The 21,578-nt window shown below is 35.7% G+C and overlaps 1 protein-coding gene across 1 annotated transcript in view; it reads right to left on the bottom strand.

Annotated features, from left to right (window-relative positions):
• LOC148273250 (uncharacterized) overlaps window positions 1-21,578 on the bottom strand; it is a gene marked incomplete at its 3' end in the record, with an annotated part of 45,386 nt that overhangs the window by 10,514 nt on the left and 13,294 nt on the right. The window contains exons 10-15 of the mRNA XM_088238964.1: window positions 19,833-19,980; window positions 18,849-19,020; window positions 17,680-17,825; window positions 14,034-14,123; window positions 13,833-13,951; window positions 13,002-13,152 (exon numbers count right to left, since the gene is read on the bottom strand). Coding sequence (XP_088095090.1) covers window positions 13,002-13,152; window positions 13,833-13,951; window positions 14,034-14,123; window positions 17,680-17,825; window positions 18,849-19,020; window positions 19,833-19,980 — 826 coding nt within the window. The remainder of the gene's footprint in view (window positions 1-13,001; window positions 13,153-13,832; window positions 13,952-14,033; window positions 14,124-17,679; window positions 17,826-18,848; window positions 19,021-19,832; window positions 19,981-21,578) is intronic.

Here is a 21,578-nt window from a genome sequence, read left to right as displayed (position 1 = left end):
ACAAGGTTACATCATTTTGCAAAAATATTAGAGATGGGACAAATTGATCAATGTAAATTGTTGAAATAAAAAATAATTAATTTGATGTTGTTCATGAAAAAAATTATAAATGTCTTACTTTTTGGTGAATAATTGAATGAGTTTAAAATTTGCACGAAAAAACTGATTTCTGAACTCGATTTGACCGGTACATGGTCGGTAATCAGTAATTTTCCATCGGTAGTGACATTAGTTTGGCAGCTGTCATTTTAATTAGGCTATATTTTAAGGACTGTTAATGCTTTTCATTTATCATCACTGTCGACACAGCTTATGTTAATAACAAATATAAATCGATTTCGACTATAGTACCCAGCAGTCGATAGGCTGAGGCGAAGATTGAGTTTTGTAACTCTGTGACTAATATTATTTCATCCTTGCGCCGGCAATAATTGTTAAGCAAATGTATGTTATAAAAATTAATAAAACAACCTTTTGACAGTGGTTTTTTTTTTCGGGAAAAATATGTAATTTTATTTTGAAAAATTATTTCAGCATATTTAGTTGGAACAAAATTGTGTAATCTTAATGAGAAATTAAAAATCTATAACAGATATTGCTGGCGTAGTGACAATTTACTCTTGTTGATTGTAATATTATGCATTTTTTAAATATTGTAATTTTAGTCAGTTTGTAAATACAGCAGAGCTCCATTTATCCGGATTGTCATCAGGAAATAAAAAATAAAGAAGTTATAGTAACAAAAAAAGGGCGCTGTCACAGCAGTTTTTAACGCGTAGTTTTTAACGCGAGTCCAATTCGTGGGATTATTTCAAATAAACGAACCATCACGCTGTTTTTTCATAGGGGTAGGCAGAGAGGATAGAACGAACGCCACATCACTGTCTTAGCTATGCTATTACTAGAAACTACCTTGAATATATCTTCTCTTCAAGACCGTCGAAATAAATCCGACCTTCTAGTCCTATTTAAAATTCTCAACTCATTCTTTGATGCGCCTGAACTACTGAGCTCGATAAAATTAAATATCCCAACTAGAAACCTCAGACAAAACTTACTCTTTCATACCGATAACCATAGAACTAACTATGGTTTCCATTCCCCTATGCCCAGAATTCTCAGGTCTGCCAACAAACATACCAGTCTTGATTTCTTTGATAACAAGTTGTCTTCTTTTAAACGATCACTGAATCAAATTCAATTATAAACACCTCTCTCCCGCTTCCACTCCCACAAAGTCTACTATAAACCATTGAGTCTTTCTAATTTTTTTATTATAATTTTCTATGTATAAATGTGTCCATAAAAATGCCCATTGGGCGTATATATAAATAAATAAATACATATCTCGCTTGCTCTCATTCATACATCTTCTCATGCACGCACGCCGATCATTCCCGCTCACGACACGTCCATCTTCAAGTATTTGATGGACTCGATCGCGCCGTGTCTTTCTCGGTCTTCCCCGTTTTCTGCATCCATCGACGTTCGCATCGTGGATCCTTTTAGCCGATATTTCGCTGTCCATTCGCTCCACATGTCCAAACCGGCGAAGGGCCTCTTTCTTGATTCTGTCGATGGCGCGCGTCTCAGCCTTACACAGTTTGCGGATCTCAACATTTGCTCACCTATCGTACATCGTTTTACCACACATTCGCCTGAGGGATCGCATTTCATCTACTTTAATTGTTATTTTTTTAACTCCATTGTGAACTGCTAGTTTTGTCTCCTGCGACAAACATTTATTTGCCATGATAGATTTCAGAGCACCGTTCACCATGTTCCCGGCACACACAATCCTTTCCATCCCTAGTAAACATACTTCCCAGATACGCAAATTGTTCTATCTGATTCAGAATACCTCCGTTCACACTGATCTCACATTTAGTTATATTTTCATCCCTTTCAAAAACCATCACTTTGGATTTATCAACATTCATAAGCAAATGGCTTTTCTTGCATACATCGTAGACTTTTGTTACCAAGAATTGCGGGTCTCCTTTGCTGCTAGCAAGAAGCACGGCATCGTCAGCATACAGAAGACAGCTAATTATTTCACTTTCAATTTACTTTCAAAAATTGAAAGTAAATTGTGCTGTGTGGAGGTCATAACTATCAAGTTGTAAAGTTGGCAGGGCCAAACACCGTTCTGGCCCGCAACGCGTAACCCGACGCAACGTCAGCTCGGACAAATAATAAATTCAATTGTAATCCACCTTTCTCATTTAACCTAAAATCAATTAAAACCCATCCAAACAGTGCATTTTTATTAAAAACATTGATTTCTAAATATCCGGATAACGTCTGACACGATCCGGATAATTGGAGCTTTACTGTGTACCCAAAAAAAATCTGTACAAGAGTTTAAATTAATTAAATAAATAAATTTGAGCGTGATAAAATGTTTTGAGACAATTATTAGACAACCAATCGGTATCGCAACTGAGATGAAGAACATTTTTGTCAAAAAGTTTAAGACATCAAAATTTAAATTTTCAATGTGTCAAGATTTGCGTAGAGTAAGTAAAGGTTCGGGAGAATCTTACCGACTACGATAAAGGTTTCGCAGCAATTTAACGCTAATCACTAGAATCAATAGATGGATGAATCGAAAAAAAAAAAAAAAAACGTTCTGAGATGTTGGTACAAAAAGCGATCACTCGACACAAGTCTGATGCATCAACTTTCCTTCGCAAGAATGTTCACCGTCTCACTTGAAAGATAAGTGGATACCAATATGCACATAAATAAATGGTCATAGTATTATATTGTATTTTGTGACTGACCGAAATTTCGGCTTCTGTTTTAGTTTCGGACAAAACTGATAACGAAACTAACAATGTTTTGAGTATGTCCAAACGTTTGCAGACAGGCTGGATTTCCCCTCTAGGGAGTTATTTAGATATAAATTTGTCGCAACGGAGATGGAAAACATTTTTGAGAAGGGAATCGGCTGGTATAAGTGGCCACTTTACACACTGTGTAACATTCACCATCCTGCCCATGTTTAAACGGCCACATTTCCTCAACTCTTTCATCTGTCGACTTTTGTGAAGTCAAGGATTTTTATTATATACATTCAAACAAAACATTTAAGTTTGTAAGTGAAAATTCTTGATGGAAGTTCATTGTAATTTATTATATAAATAAAAAACGAGTGATACTTTAATCCACAACTCATTAGTTAACCCAAAAAAAAAAAGATTTTTTTTATAATGATCCTTAAGATAAAAATAACTTTATTTAATTTACTTTCATATAACTTTGAATTATCTATCCTTACCTCTGTTTTGTATAAATACTTTTTTTTTTTTCATTTTTTTTTTTTGCACCACAACAGGCCAGGAGGCCCAATTACAGTGGTGAATTACATTACAGAACAACCAGGCTTGAGAAAAATCACATTTTTTAATTTTTGTGTTCTCACCGGGAATCGAACCCGGAACCTTCCGTGCGTGAGTCAAGCGTCTTGACCACTACACCACGGAGGCCGCCAATATGTTATTTTATGCTAATTCAAAATTCTTTTTTCGTTTTTTTTTATTTACACATAAAATAATTTTAGCATGCTGTTTTTAAATCAAATAAAAAAACAGATTACATAATATTGTTTGAAAAAATATTTTTACTGAAATCTTTGAAAATAGGTTAAAAAACATTGTCACCGTTTTTGCAATTTTTCTGGAAGTATATGTACACTACAGTGTAGCAAATCAATTGTATTTTTATGTAATTCCTATTTTTTCCATATATTTTTCGTTTCCTCACTTTAGCGTTTTCCTCGGTTTTACACTTTTTTTCTTGCTCCCTTGAAAAACGTAAAAAGGGGGTTTTACTGTATATAAAAACCCATTTTAATTAAATTAATTAATTATGGATAATTTATATAGCGCCATTTTCGTAATAAAATACCTCAAGGGCGCTTTACATGGTGATTCTATTGTTAAGTTAATTTAATTGAAGCTTTTAAATTTGTAACTTAATTAAAATAATTTATTTCGTTGTCACGTGCTACGGAATTATTCAAATGATTTAGAGAACAAGTGGGTTTTAAGTTTTTTCCGAAACATCACTTCACTTTCACAGCCTCGCACCTCTGCTGGGAGAGCATTCCATGCCATAGGGCCTGCGACCGCAAATGCGCGTTCACCAAATTTAGTGCGCTGTTTGCGTAGAGGTATAATAACTTTTCCTCTCGCCGTGGACGTAGCTGATCTAAGCGTGAGACGCCTGTCAGCTAGTTCATCTGGAATGCATAGTTCCCTTAGATATTCCGGAGCCGAGTTGTGCAGTGACTTATACATAAGCCAACAGAGTTTGTATTCGACCCTCTGTGGAAAACGTAGCCAGTGTAGTTCCCGAAGTAGTGGAGTGCAGGCCAATGACAAGTTATAAGCCCTGTAAATGCCTAGACTTCCATATACTCTTCTCAAAAATGTTTTCTATCTGTGTTGCGACAAATTTAAAAGTTAAAAGTCACTTCAGAACACCCAAAATTAAGCGTTCTCATTATTAAACGTCATTCTAATAAGTGTTTAATAAATAAATTAATAAAATACACGATGAAATAAAAGGCATACATTTCACGGGAGCGTAATCCGACACATCCCGACCGCAGGTTTCGGCCGAGCCAAAGTTTTAATTAATTTTCGTCCGAAACTGATCAAAATCGAAACTCCGGTCGGTCACTGACTTTTTGTAGATACATATTTCTAAATTTCAACAATATTATAAATACGTCCAAATCGTTGTAGACATGCTTAGATAATTTCACAGAGATGGAGAACATCTTCAATCGACGAAATACGGATGTTCACGCGAAGACAGAATGCTGAATGTTACATGGCATGTAAAGCCGATGGCAGGTCATAAGCTCTGTGAATGTCTAGATATTTCGTTCATAAAGAAGTTCTCCATCTGCATTGCAATGTCTGTCAATCCACAATTTAATTTCGATACGATGTATGAATCGAACACCTCGGTTTAGTTATGAACTTTCGAAGACGCCAAGACAGGCGAAAGCGCTCAACGGCCTAAAGAACAGTCAATTTAAACCGAGGGGTTGGATAAAAAAATATGTAATTTAAAAATTTGTAAAACATTATATTTTGTTTAATCTATACATTTGTAAGAAAAACATCTTACAGAGTAAATTCGTTTTGTATTTCTTAAAATATTTAAATAAAGCTGTAAAAAATGAAAATTACATTTGAAATTCAACAATTTTTTCAGTGTGCCCATATGTTTATAGACAGGCTGGATTTCACTCCCTGGGGAGTCGGTGAGATCCAAATTTATTGCGACAGAGAGGAAAAAGAAGTCTAGGCATTTACGGGGCTTATGCCCCGTCACTGGCAGGTTTACATGGCCAATTTGCACACCTCATTTGCCAATCTGACCCATATCAATAAAGGTTTCGGCTCTTTTAATTTTTTAATTCGCGAGTCGACAGACGTAAGAGTCAGGGTAATGCAGGTGTTTAAACACAGGCAGAACGGTGAATGTTACACTTAAACATGCCGGCGACAGGTCTTAAGTCCTGTAAATGCCTAGACTGACATATTCCCATTTTGTAAAAAAAAAATCCTTCTCCATCGCGATGAATTTGGACATTTGAAATTCTCCGTAGTTCCGTGCGAATGTCGCAAATCTGCCATGTTCGCGAGGTTTTCGTGAAGAGCACGCGATGTGTACATGGGTAACGTGACCAAATCACGCCCACGCAGATCGTACCACACTCAACTTGCATACAAAATATATTGAAATGATTTTTACTACATTATGCAGATTTGCAACGATCGCACGGACCTAACAATAATATAACCTAACAAATATATTTTTTAAAATATTTATGATCAGTGGAAATTTAAAAGCAGTCACGGAAGTAAATTTATACCGAAATGCTAGTACAGTACCCGGCAGTAAATAGAATACATCAAGCTTAAGAAAGATACCGCTGACTTTGTAGAGCATCGTCACTGTCGCACGAGTCAAGTTTCTGTATGAATGACAAAGACGACGCTCTACAAAGCCGACTAGGCCGGCAGTCTCTTTCTTAAGCCCAATGTCCTTTATTTAATGCCGGCTACTGCATCTTATCGCTATAAACTTTTAGTTACACTATCAGCATTTATAGGCCGCCTCTGTGGTTAAGACGCTTGACCCGCGCACGGTAGGTTCTGATCGGGTTGTGAGAACACAAAAGTTAAAATGTGATTTTTCTCAAGCCTAAGTATTCTGTGTTCTATTCACCACTGTAATTGGGCTTGTTTGTAGGATTTGTAGGAGCTGTAGGATTTTATGCACGCGGTTAGCATGGGAGCTCCTACCCAGTTGGAGGTTGACAGAAAAAATGATGTTGACATTTTATTACACGATGAATAAATAAGAGTAACGTTACTGAGCACTGAACTGAATTACATGTTGTATGAACTGAGTGTATGAAGAATTTAACTGATGGGATTTTGAGGTTGTGTACTAATTCCATGTTTCTCAGCGATTTAACATCTGCTCGTATCAGCAGTGTGCTAATAGTCAATGGAATGTTTGATAATTAATTGTTTACATACAGGAAATGTGTGATTTCATTTCTGCATTATTCTTAACATGATAGGTCAGCTGAAAGTGGGCATTCATCACAAATATATATATATATAATATGAATATATTAGTTTGTCTGTGACTGGGCGGATGAAGAATACAGTTCTGTAAGTGAAATAGACCAGAATCCTGGACAAGTGTTTCCCACTCGATGGGTACTCTCAGGTAAAAACCCTGAAAAGGGAAATTGAGCGGAGAATAATTCATCTCGTGCAATGGTTTGCGTATTTGCCAACCAAGCCGAGGTCCCAGATTCGATTCCTGAGAAAATTGCCATGGAATATTTGTTTTCTAAGATGGTTTTACAAATTTTGTAAATTTTTTAAACCATTTTACAAAATTTAAGCAATTCTTTACTAAAACAACTCCTTTGCAATATTTTCCCAAAATTAATAGGGACGATTCCTGGCTACGGAATACATTTTCGGCGACAGATAAAGTAGGCTTAAGTGCAAATTGTGGTTAACGCGTTTGCGTACCATGCTCGAGGCCCCGAGTTCATTTAAATTTCCACTGATGCTGGTCCAGAGGGGACGTCTTTGAATTTGTTGTACATTGGAATTAATTCACAATTAAATGGCTTAAAAATCATAGCTACACAGAAAAACATTAGAAATTAGAGTTGTGAAGAAATGTGAAAGTTTAGAATTGGCAGAGTGGTGAATCGATCACTTAACGTAAGCTCTGTAAATGCCTAAACTTCCATATCCACTTCATCTCTGTAGAGACATCGCAAGAGAAATTGTACAAACATAAAACAAATTTCTAATCAATGAGGAAGTTGAGTTTCAATTTTTTTTTTTTATTACTTGATTTGTCGATGATAATTGAAGTAAAGAAAGGAGCTCAGCGTCGGTTTGGGCATGTAGAGCGAATGGACGGTCAAAAAGATGTATGCAGAAAACGAGGAAGACCGAGAAAGACATGGCATCGCATGACCAAATCCGAATTGAAGTGGGTATTTTTGGCGTTTGTGGAGTGGGTTCAAAGGTGGGACTCGTTGGGACCCCTCGATCTTGACCGAGATAAGCCCCTGGCCTACTGCACCTGAAGACGACAGATATATGGGAGGAATGGATCCGTGCTGGTCGAGGTGCGGAACTCATGTATGTGCCGTTTATGTCCCGATCCAACGGAAGGTGGGGGTAATAAATCCTTGACAATCAGAGGAGTCACCGGACGTGTCTGGGGCCAGACATTTTTGATTGCAGGTTGCCCTGTCAAAGGACATATTTTGCCGAGGACTTGCCTAAGCACGGAATATACGTCTCCTTTATTGCTTTAGCTTGATGAGGTAAAATTCTTCAATAATCACAATAGGTATGAGTGTCTTCAGGTAAGCCCGCTGCTTACCTGAAGACACTTGGGTGTCACCCGGGGGTGTTCTGGTGCCCGAGAGAGTAGAAACTAACGTTTCCTGTCACTGTCGACATAAAGGGGGTTTGGACTGGGTGATGAATTTATTTATTTATTTTGTTTATACTTCCCCTTGCAGATGATGAGGGGGGGGAGGGGTTTAGAGCGACAGTGAAAGTTGTAAATGTAAATACAGGTAAACGTCATTTTGCACCGATTTACAATCACGCCGGTTGGTGCCGGCGTGGGATTCCCGATTCGGCCGACATCAGACGACAGTAGGCGCCGTGATTCTAATAGCAGACACACTTTCACACGTTGTTTTATTCTATTACCGTGTACGCCAGCAGCCTATTGTGTGTGTGAAATTGTTTCAGAGTTAGTTTTAATTTTGTTGTTAAGAAAAATAAAAAGGTATGATTATATTTTTAATTTTATTATTATTAAAATTAGAAATTAATTTACATACACAAAAATAAGGATTAGGCATTTGATTTAAGACACATATTTGTTTTATAATCATTCTATCATGATAAATGTCAATGTTAACAAACTTGCAAGAGGGTTAAATGATATAGGATGTGGATTAAATAAACATGCTAGATTGTTCTTAGAATTTTGCCACGTAATCTAACCTTCCATTATATTTGGGTTCATTTTACGCTGGAACGGAACCCCCATGTAAAACGACGTTTACCTGTATTTGTTTGCGCTTTTCCTTGCCGAATTTGGCTAGTAGAGGAAGAAATATTAATTATAATTTAGACTGAAAATATTATAACTTTGACTAGAAATAATCCAAGCAATTGTCTATGAATCTTCCATAGTTCCGATTAAAAATCTCTCTTTGGATGTTTTTGGCACAATAAGAGATGGGTCAAAAAAGTTGGCACTCAATTTCCTCATTGTTTCAAGTTATTTTTGTACATAATGTCGAGAATGAACTGGGAACTCTGAGTTTCTCTGAGTAGACTAGATTTTCGGATTGAGAAATTTATATCGATAGCCCTGTTCATTAGTAAAACAAAGTCAAGAAGCGACTGGAAAATAGTGTTCTATTCAAATGATCGCCTAAGATCAAATACTGTGATTTAATTTTAATTTAATAATTTTACAGAAAGGGCGGGCAATTATTCCGTCAAAAAGATTTTTTTAAATATAAAATTGGACCTATTCTCAAAGCTAATTTTTTCAGACATGCCATACAAATGAGTTGAACCATCGATATATATATATTTATAAATTAATATACATGATATTAACTAAGTTATTTTGAATGCTGTTTCAAAGTTTTCACATCGTAGTTTTTGAATCAACGGCGTACTGTGATAAAAAGATACAAAAAAGTTGCGCTTTGGAAGGTTACAAAAAAGTTGCGCGTTGGAAGGTTACAAAAAAGTTGAAGGGTTACAGAACAGTTGTGATTCTAAAACCGGGCTATAATCCCGTGATCAAAGATCCGAGGTTCTGACCACAGCTTGGCGTCGTTGTACACGTCTACATAGTTTGAAAATGCCAGTAAAATTGTGATTTTCTTACTGCCGCTTCCCAACAAAAGACGTAGCTAATATTTTGAGAGATGACGCTTTTTAATATTTGTCAATTTTATGCTAATTATATAAATAAAAACACAGTACGTCAGTACAGTAATACTGTGTCATTCTTTAAAAAAATAAGACATAATATCATTTTTCATACTGAAATATTTTTTTATCAACGTTTGCCTGATATCAAATGGTCAGAAATTTCTTCTAGAACATTACCTATTATTTGAATAATTTTGTGATTTTTGTCAAAAAGCTGCCTATTTTCTTATAGTGGGCCGAGACATGTGTAAAATGTAATATTCAAAGTGAGCACATATAGAGAAATTGAAAAATGCCATACGTTCATATGGATGTAACCGCCTATAGGCAGAATAGTGAATGTTACACAGTAATCGTTTAGCCTAGCCAATAACAGATCATAAGATCTGTAAATGCATAGGCTTCATTTCTATAATGTCTCATATTGTCACTTCCTTATCTCAAAAATGAAAGTTACCGAGTGGATAGCGTATCTTTGTAATCGCTCCGGTGAATGACACCGTCACGGCGAAGGTGTGATTCCCGCACAGGAAAAGCTCTTAAGGAGTTTTAATAATAACGGGACGATTGTAAGCCGTCGATTCGCAAGTCGGGAGGCGAAGCGTTCGAAACAGCACTCGAGCGACATTAGAATGGATGCTTGCGATGACGCGTCCTTAATGACTGACTCGCATAAGGTTGATCATACATTACATTGTGATCGTCAAGCCGGCCGTCGGTGAGGGAGAGGCAGCGGCTCGCGCGGGCGCCCGTTCGCTCGCTACGCCGAGTCCTAAGGCGCCCTCGCTCCGACCGCGCGCCGAGAACTCCAAAGCTATTCATTCATATATATACTTGGGCTGTGATTAATCCGAATTGAACACATGCGAAACGCAGACCTTTGCTGCCAATCGATTGGGGAGACCACTACACTGGTGTGAGCACAAACAATATATGCGTGTAATATTAGATTTCTACGTAAAAAAAAATAATTAAAAATACCCAATTGGTCCCGATGATTTCTGAACGCATTTCAAATCAATTTATTTCCATCATTTTGTAGCGCAAATGAGTCATAGAGTTGCAAAACTCATTCCTGAGTCCTATATTGTCATCTTAGTTGCCGAAAGAACCGAGTCACAATATCATTTAGAAATAAATGAGTTGTTAATGAAAAATACATCTTCATTTCACACCCCACTGTCATAAGCCTAAATTTGGCTATTTTTCAACAATGTTTGAGTACGCCCAAATGCTTGCCGACTGGCTGGATTTATTTATTCATATTTAAATTTATTTCAACAGAGAGGGAAAACATTTTTAAGAAGGGAATATGGAAGTCTAGGCATTTGCAAGATTTATGACCTGACATTGGTTGGCTGGTTTAAGTGGCCACTTTACACACTGTGTAACATTCATCATTCTGCCCACGTGATAAAGGTTTCGGCTCTTTTACTTCACAAAAGTCAACAGACGGAAGAGTTGAGGAAATGTGGATGTTCAAACATGGGCAGCACGGTGAATGTTACAGTGCGTAAAGTGGTCATTTAAACCAGCCAATGACAGGTCATAAGCCCTGTAAATGCCTAGACTTCCATATTCCCGTTTCAAAAATGTTTTCCCTCTCTGTTGAAATAAATTTTAATTGGCTATTTTTAGTTATAAATGCAGTTTAATAAAAAAAAAATAATCTCAGAACACTTTCGTGTCTATGATTTTTTTCTGAGAGATATTATTATTTTTTTTTAAAAAAGGAAATATTTGCAATTTTATTTTTTCCCCAAATATTTCGATTTTGACGACATTTTCAATGATAATAAAGTCGGGGTCAAGTGGGGTTCGAACTTCTGACCTCTGATCCGCGAGGCCGCAACGCTAGCCAAGGGACCACAGCCCAATTCGTAAACATAACTCAAACTTAAGTATTTTTCAATATAACAAAGAACACTGAAGTAATTCTGATGCTACGTGTTCTGTCAAATGATAAAAGACCATTAAATTACTGGGCATTAAAATGACAACATTCGTCGAGTTACAAGAACTTGTAAATTTAGAAGTCCATTTTTGATCTGATGCAAAAAAGCCGAATGAGACATACCGCAGAGTACTTTGGGGGGGGCGATTTATTCAGCTAGTCGGCAAATTCCAAATTGATGCAAATGATATTTTATCACCTGGGTCTTTTGGCGTGACGACAATACATACGAAAAATTACAAAGACAAATTACCTCGCAAGGATTATGTGAAACAAATTTGTCTTTTTCTATACAAAATTCAACCAAGGAGCGCGTTTCGCAACTCTACGACACGATTCATAAAACAAAGCAGTTGAAATGGAAATAAGATATTACTAAGGTATTTTTCGAAAATCTTTCGTATAATTAAATCATTGTTCAATTTAGATATAGTTGTTGTGAAAATAAATAAAATTCATACTTATGGCTGAAAAAAATGCTGAAATGTTAAAGGAAGACACAAAATATTGAGTGTATAAACATGCGCACATAAAATCATAATATTTTAATCGCTATATAAAATCACGAAATTTCATGGATTTTTAAATACTGATTTGAGCATTCGTATCTATGGCGCTACGTTTTTTTCTGTGCCCAGGCTGATAAAGAATACAGTTCCGTACGTGACTGGCTCATGGCTGGTCTTCCCGAATGGGGATAATAAAAGGCAGGCGTCGACGGTCATGGCAATTTGTTTTCATATCTTAAAAAGAAGTTTTAAAAATTTCAGTTCGAGGAAATTTTAGTGATTTTTTCTTTTAGAAAAATTAACAGAGTTATGAACCGGACCCCGCTGGATCATTTTACTATAAAAATATGAAATACACTTTTTTAAATAATATTAATTACTATCTCTAAACGGCTTAGTACGAAATATGTGATTTTTAATTTATCAAAATCTTCTGTATGTCATATTACAAATTAAAAAAAAAAAAAAAATTGTAAGGAATGTGAAATGTAACAAAAGCCATAGACTGTCCCAAAAACTTGAATTGTCACAGAATCATGAATCGTCACAAAAATGTGATTTGTAACAAAAACACAAATTGTCACAAAACTCAAATCGTCACAAAACTGTAAGGTGTCCCAAAAACATGTACTGTCACGAAAACATAAATTGTCACAAAAATGTGAGTTGTCACAAAAACATGAATTGTGACAAAAACACGAATAGTCAAAAAATCATGAATTGTCACAAAAAAATGAGTTGTCACAAAAACATGAATTGTAACAAAAACACGAATAGTAAAAAAAATCGTGAATTGTCACAAAAACATGAATTGTAACAAAAACACGAATTGTAAAAAAAAAATCATGAATTGTCACAAAAACATGTATCGTCACAAAATCATGAATCGTCACAAAATCACAAATTGTAACAAAATCATGAATTGTCACATAGATATGAACTGTGACAAAGAGATGGCACTACAGCACTCGAGATGGAGTAGGGGTGGATGGTTACCTGCTCGCGGCGCAGCGATTTCTCCTCCTTCTCGCGCTTCCGCACCTCGAGCACGTACTCGTTGAACAGTCCCTCTCGCTCGCGCACCTTGTCGACGCCGCGGAAGCGCTCATCCTTGGCGTACTTGGCCGCAAGCTCGGAGAAGGAGGATCTGGCGGGAACATTGACAGATATTGTTGACCCATTTTTCTTCATACATTCTCATACAAATATTTGTATGTTATTTTATGCAAATTCAAAATTTTATTTTTGTTCTGTTTTTATTTAGACATAAAATAATTTCAACACGCTGTTTTTAAATCAAATAAAAAAAAACAGATTAGACAATATTGTTTGAAAAAATACAAAATATAAAAATATTTTTAGCGAAATCATTAAAAATAGGTAAAAAAAAATATTGACAATTTCCTTTTATCGCCCGTTTTACAATTTTTCTAGAAGTATATGTACCCTCAAGTGTAGCAAATCAATTTAATTTTTTTGTAATTCCTATTTTTTCCATACATTTTTAATTTCCTTACTTTAGCATCTTCCTTAGTTTTACACTTTTTTTCTTGTTCCCTTGAAAGACGTAAAAATACTGAAAGAGATCAGTTTGTATGTTCCCGATAATTGTACTAGAGCGAGGCAATTCGATTGCTGAATACGGCTTCTGCGGAAAACATGGATCAATTTTTCTGTGCGTGTCGGCAGTTTAGCGGCTATCTGCTTTCTATCAATTAATTTTTAACTTGTGTTGACAGTCTGGGTTACGTGATGGGTCAAACGGCCCGTAGAGTGATGCAGACTAGAATTGTGGAATAAATAAATGGACGGGATAAAGGGACTCACTTGCTGTGGACCTTGGCCTCCTCCATCAGCGCCCGGAATTGGTCCTTCCTCTGCCTCAGCCGGTTGCGCTTCTCCTTGCGCTCCTCCTCGGCCCTCTCGCGCACGTACTTGTCGAACACCTGCGCACAAAGAACAATCACACTCGCGTCCGACCGTCGCCCGTCGCCCTTCTGCCCGCACGGGAACGAGATTGTTGGTTACCTGTTTGCGCTCCTTGGAAGTCAGAAGCAGGTATCTCGAATCAAACACAATCTTGTGCAGTTCCTTCTCCCAGGTGGAGAACGCCGACACCTGAGGACAATCATTAGTGTTCCATGTTAAGACCTTTCATTTTGTTGATTTTGAGACATACAGAAAAACCTAATTTTTACATTTCTCGATTTTACATTTTTCCGCTTTGTACACCGAAAAATGTAGGTCTTATTTTTGTCCATACATTCTCATTGAAATATTCCCTCAATTAACATTAAATGTTTAACAATTAACAATTTTTATTGTCAAAATTCTCGAACGGTAGCTCAATATTACTCACCTATTGTTAGATTACAGAATACCGGGAATGAATATGCATCACATTTTGATATATTTAGTTTATCTCTGCCTAACTTAAAAAATAAAGTGACCAACATATTTTTATCAAAAAGAGCAAATCATCTTCAGAAGGTTGGGTTGGAATAGTTATAATTTGATATAATTTGATTGATTAATGTATTTTGTTATTGTATAATTTCTTTAAAATATGTATGTATTTCAAGTAATTAATAATGTGTATAGTACGAGTATATTAATATTTCATACTCGATTTTTTTTATTTTTAATCTTTTTATTTCTAAGCACTCTTTATACCACATATATGTAAATGGCAGAAATGCCGTATATAAATAAATAAATAAATGTAAAACACGTAAAACCCCAGTTTTACGTCGCAATTTTTTTATAACTCATTTGATCCGTCAAAAGACGAGCCGCGCGCCGCCGCGTGAATGGAGAATAAAATCGAGGTAAATAAAAAAATGTGTAAATTATTGTCTCAAACTAAATTCAAAGTAAGTGCAGTGCAATTGACCATTTTGTTGAAGTGTCTAATTTTGACAATTTACTAAATAGTGACATGCAGTTGACGCATGTTTAGGAAGAATTAAGTCTTCACATCAATAAATTACAATGCAGAAAATTAAAAAAAATGGCAATAGAAATATTATTTGAAGTTGTACACACATAATGTGAAAAGGAGATAGTTTAAACAGTTATCGTAAAAGTGTGAAATTGACGCGATGTAAATGACAGTTGAAATTTTGTGGTGCCATACTGAAAAAAGTGATACCATATAAATAAAATTTCCCAATATTTACGGAAAAAATCGTTACATGCATTTTACGCAAATTCAAAATGTTATTTTAGTGTTTTTAAGGTTATTAAATTAAATTAGATTATTTATGCATGTATTTTTTTAATTCAATAAAAAATAACACATTGCAGTTTTGTTTGAAAAAATACTAAATATTTTTAATTATGTATATCATTGATAAATATGAATAATCCCCAATTATGACAGTTCTTACAATTTTTCTGCAGTATATTTAGTATAGTCTTGTACATTATTATTTGTAATTATATTTTAAAGATATTAATTTTTTTCCATACATTTTTAATTTCTTCACTTCAAAGTTTTCCTTAGTTTTACACTTTTTTTGTTGATCCCTTGAAAAACGTAAAACAAGGGTTATACTGTATTTTATTTTTGCCATTTTCGTGTTCCCTTTTTTGCTATGATTTTACAAGCAGTTTATTGTGTTTTATGAACATTTATTGAAGTTATGGAGAAAGCAGCCAGCCACAGAAATGTGAAACTGAGATATTAACACCTTTGTGAAAAGAGCGAATAATCAAATCTACAAAGCAGTTGAAATGTTTTTGACTTCGACAAATGATAAGCAACGAATATATTAGTTTTTTTTTTTAAATATTACATACAAGAATCTAATTGTGTATTTGACCGGTTATAATTATTTTTAAAGTACCGTAAGATTTTTCTAGTTCTTTGAGCAATGCCGTTTTTGTGATCTACACTATTTTCCGCCGCGTAATGTTGCCAAACCGCGAACAATAATAATATGTGACAAGGGCAAAATAATAGACTGGCTATTCGACCAGGAGTTTATATATTAATAAAATTGAATATTTGTAAATATAGATATATATAAAACAGAATTGTGTAATATTCTCATGGATATTTATGTGTGTGTATATGTATGTTTGTGTATATATGTGTATATATGTATGTATGGATATGTATGTGTGCATGTACGGGTATATATATGTATGGATATGGATGAGGATGTGATATAGATATGGATATGTCAATAAATAATATTTTTAATAAAATGCTTTGTGCCTATTAAATATGTACACACTTCTGTTTTAAATTTTGGTACTCCGATTCTGTATTTATTAATTTTTTATCTTATAATTGCGTTATCATTCACTTATTTTTTACTTTTTTTTACATTTTTCTAAATATTTTTATGAAAGCATACATTATATGTACTTTTTTTCGCTCCTTATATTTAAGTTAGTAGTTTTAGAGAGACGATGAGTCACAGAGAAGGTGTAAAGATACACGGGCAAAAGGTGGATATGATAAGGTTTGCTGACGATATTGCTATGGCTGAAAGTGAAGAAGAACTGCAAGAGGCCTTAACAACTGTAAAAAGCATTCTTCAAAATAACTACAGTATGAAGATAAATAAAGACAAAACAAAGCTACTGACTGTAGGCCGAATGCAACACCAGATGAGAGTAGTGATGTCAGGAATACCACTAAAGAACACCGAGGAGTTTGTCTGCCTCGGGAGCAAAATAACGTGGGACGGTCGGTCTAAGAGCGAGGTCGACAGCCATATACATCAAGCTAGACTTGCATTTAATAAAAGGTCAAAAATAAATAAATAGAATCAAATAATATAGAAACTAAGAATACTCCTAATCAAGACCTATGTATGGAGTATCTTGATGTATGGTTGCGAGACATGGTGCCTATCTGAAAGAGATAAACGGAGACTAGAGGCTTTTGAGATGTGGTCCAATAGAAGACTACTAGGAATTTCCTGGAGAGACCACATTACAAATGAGGAGGTTCTCCAAAGAATCGAAGGTGGAAGGCACCTGCTCTTGACCTTGTCCGAAAGGCGAGCGAGATGGATCGGCCATGTAATACGTCAAGAAGGCCTCCTGCATGTCATAATGGAGGGGACGACCGAGGGGACAAATTCTAGGGGACGCCCGCGCCGAGAGTACCCGGAGGACCTATTAGAGGACGTGCGCTGCTCATCATATGTTGACTTTAAAAGAGCCGCACAAGACAGGGAGGAATGGAGGAGAAGAATGAATGTAATTGCTGCCAGCCAATCCCAGGATTGAGACCAGAGAAGAAAGAAGAATTATTATTATACGACTATGTAGTGCTATCATATGATTCAATGTAAAGGATCTTTACCGACAAGACATATTAATTGGCTTGGTGAATCCAGTAAAAAAAATAATATATATATTTTTTAAATGTTGAAAAAATAACTAAAATGTAATATTGTATGTAAATAATAAATAAAAAAAAATAAATCATAACACAAATATAAGATAATTTTGGGTTATGTTATTTTTTACCACAAAAAAATATTATTCTGACTAGACTGTAAAAAAAGAGGTACTTTTATAAGGAAAAAAAACATGACTCAAAAAATCACTGCTCGAGCGCCATAATCCACGAAAATACATTTGTATGAAGAAAAGTCAGCCCGGGTTTCCTCTTTAGCTGCTCGCTAAAAATTAAATCAATGATAATAGCTACCTCCTTCTCTGCGAGCATTTCCCGGAAGGAGCGGACGCGCGTGTCGAGCGGCACGCTTGCCCGCTCCCGCGCGGCGCGCACCTCGGCCTCTATGGCCGCCTCCTTGCCCGCGTCGATCGTTCCGGCCACCTTCTTCTCCGGGAGGGCTGCAACGACAATAAATATTACACAGTGAACTGATTTAACAGCGGCCAGCGCGTCTGCCTAGCATCTGAGTGGTTTCGAGTTCAATTCAGGTTGCAGTGAAATATTAACAATATTTGAGTTTGTCCAAATGTTCGTAGACAACAGACTGGATTTCACCCCCTCGGGAGTCGTAAAGATTAACAAATTACAACAGGGATGGAGAATATCTTCAATAAGGGAATATAGAAGTCTAGGCATATACAGGGCTTATGACCTGTCAGCACTTTAACTTCACTAATATCAACAAATGGAAGAATTGAAGAAATATGGATGTTCAAACATAGGCAAAATAGTGAATGTTGCAGTGTGTAAAGTGGCAACTTAAACCAGCCAATGACAGGTCATAAGCCCTGTAGAAATGTGAAATATTTACACAAAAGTCGACAGACAGAAGAGTTGAGGAAACGTGGATGCGTAAAGTGGCCACTTAAACCAGCCAATGACAGGTCATATGCCCTGTAAACGCCTAGACTTCCATATTCCCTTCTCAAAAATGTTTTCCCTCTCTGTTGCAACAAATTTTCATATTTACAACTCGTTGGAAATGGCCACCAAAATTGAAATATTTGGGTAAATTACAAAAATGCTAATATTTTTACTTTTCAAAAAAAAAAAACAATTACTTCTAAAATATATTTAAATGCATCGGAAAGGAAAAAGTTACCAACGGAATTTATTAAAAAGACAAACGAATTATGTTGCGTGCATGAAACCTCTAAAACACAAAAATCTGATTTTTGCCTGTCTGAGGACTTCAAACTTTCAAATTGCAATCTCACAAAATGATGCTCTTTGGGTTAGCGACTTTGCCTGAGCGGTGAGAATATATACAGAATTGCGTTTGCACGAGACGTGATATTATTTTTAATTAATGGTTCTTTCAAAGACCACATTACCACTGGAATATTAAGTTGCTAAAGCAGTTGAAAATTAATTACAAATTTCCAGCGCTGATGCTAATCATTCCATCAGGAGTGACTCACTCGGTTCAATTTTCCCCTTCTTCAGGTCGGGCTCGCTGTCCTCGTCGCTGTCGCTGGCCTTGGGCGCGGCGGGCGCCGGCCTCTTGGCGGCGGCGGCCTGCGCGGGCGCCGCCCCGGCCGCCTGGGAGGCCGCCGTCCCGGCCGCTTGCGAGGCCGCTGTCGCCGCGGCCGCCTGAAAAGAGATGCAGCTTATTGAATACGAGGATAAATAAAATATTGGGTCAGTAATTTAAAAACAGGAATTTGACACCTTAGTCATTAAAATATAGCTTGATTAGAATGACAGTTGTCAGCAAAAGTGACGACATAACTTTGTAATTATTGTTATTGTATTGGTATTTTTCCTATAGAACAAACCTTTCGAACTTTTTCAAAGATGGTGAATGGTAATTATATTTATTTATTCATGCATTTCATAATATTCACCGTTTTTTGTTCACTTTGCCCAGCTGTATGAAAGAGGACTTATGATTTTCTTGTTGTATTACTGTAGAATGTTTTATTATTTAAACTTTCTACTGAATATGCTGTATAATTTTTAGGTTATTTTTTAAATATAAATCTTGTATAATTTTTGGTTAAATTTTTTTTTATAAATCTTGGGTATAAGGAAATTCATGTTTTTAAAAAAATTAAAAAAATATTAAGCCAAATATATTAATATGATAAATGTTGGCAGATGTGCTGTTTATGTTAATAAAATAAAATTAAAATAAAATAAATAAAATAACGCTCGGCCACACGTTGCTCTCCAGACTCGGCGCCTTCAGATTTCCATTTGTTTCAGTAGATGCAGAAAGCACTTTCCGGAATACGCTTCACTTCAGTCCGAGGCATCAAAAATTAACTCCGTTCGTTCTTTGATTCAAGAGACGACCGGTTTTTTCAGGATAGCATAGAACTTCCTCCTTCTCCGGACACCGCCATTAAATGTTCGACCACAAGGCGACGCTTTAAACACGAATAATATCTGCAGTCAGTCACCTGGCTGTCGGCGAGGGCCTCGGGAGGGTTGCCGACGGCTCTGTCGACGTCGGCGCGTCCGGCGAGCTGCTCCGGCCGCTCCCACACGGACGAGTGCGCCGTGGGGTTGTAGAAGAAGACGCGCCCGTCACCTGTCCACACCACACACCTGATGAGAGGACAAATCCATAATGTAAACGCGTTAAACAAATAAATATTATTGTGGCATGGTATTTATTTCATCTAAATTTGTTGGAAAAGAGAGGGAAAACATTATCGAGAAGGGAATACGGAAGTCTAGGCATTTACAGGGCTTATGACCTGTCATTTGCTGGTTGAAGTAGCCACTTAGTGAAGTAAGAGAGCTGAACATTCACCTACTAGGCAACGCACGAAAATAATTTTCCAATTTTTATACTTCTTTTTTTACGTGTAAAACTAAAGAAATTAAAAATGCATTTAAAAAAAATAGGAATTACATAAAAATAAAATTAATTTGCTACACTATAGTGTATGTATACTTCTAGAAAAGTTATAAAAACTGTGATAATTGGGGATTGTTAATATTTTTATGACTATTTTCAATGATTTCACTAAAAATATTTTTATATTTTGTATTTTTTCAAACAATATTATGTAATCTGTGTTTTTATTTGATTTAAAAACAGCATTTTGAAATTATTTTATGTGTAAATAAAATAAAATTTTGAATTTGCATAAAATAACATACAATATTTTTTCCCCTAAATGTTGGGAAATTTATTTTATTTATACGGTATCACCTTTTTTTCTATGGCATCACTAAAAACAACTGTCATATAGATCGCTGCAAAATTGTTTCACACTTTTATGACAACTTTTTAAATGTTCTATTTTATAACTTTAAATATTTCTATTGTTATGTTTTAAACATCGCAATTTAATGATATTAAAACTTTATTTTTTCTAAACGTTTGTTAACTGCGTATCATGAATTGTACGAGTCAATATGACTTTTTTGTTCAAATGAAAACTAAGACTAACCCTAAAGGAAGACACTTAAACAAAAAGGTCAATTACACTGCACCTGCTTTGAATTTAGGTTAGGACAATAATTTATCCTTCATTAGTTGTTTGCCTGTTTTTATTCTTCAAATTACGAAATAATTTTGGCTTATTTGGCACATCAAATGAATTCCGAAATTTACCTTGACCGGGTTTAGTCGTGACCGACATCGTCAGACTGGTGGGAGACTAAACAAATTTCAACAACAAGCCGGGGTCGTACATCATGATTTTATATAATTATGGAAATAAAAGAATTTAAATTAAAATTATTAAGTATAAAGTAATTACAATTGTATGAATTTCAGTTTTGTTTGAATGTATATAATAAAATCCTTGACTTCACCAAAGTCGACTGATGAAAAAGTTGAGGAAATGTGGACGTTTAAACACGGGCAGAATGGTGAATGTTACACAGTGCCACCTATACCAGCCGTTTCCCTTCTCAAAAATATTTTCCACCTTTGTGCGACAAATTTATATCTAAATAACTCCCTAGGGAGGAAATCCAGCCTGTCTGCAAACGTTTGGACATACTCAAAACATTGTTAGTTTCGTTATCAGTTTTGTCCGAAACTAAAACAGAAGCCGATATTTCAGTCGGTCACAAAATACAATATAATACTATGACAATTTATTTATGTGCATATTGGTATCCACTTATCGTTCAAGTGAGACGGTGAACATTCTTGCGAGGAAAATTGATACATCGGACATGTGTCG

This window comes from Micrasema longulum, unplaced genomic scaffold (assembly GCF_059751315.1).
Source record: "Micrasema longulum isolate JH-2025_06_02 unplaced genomic scaffold, ASM5975131v1 h1tg002025l, whole genome shotgun sequence".
Taxonomy (NCBI): Eukaryota; Metazoa; Arthropoda; class Insecta; order Trichoptera; family Brachycentridae; genus Micrasema; species Micrasema longulum.
This window is presented reverse-complemented; position numbering and strand designations above follow the sequence as displayed.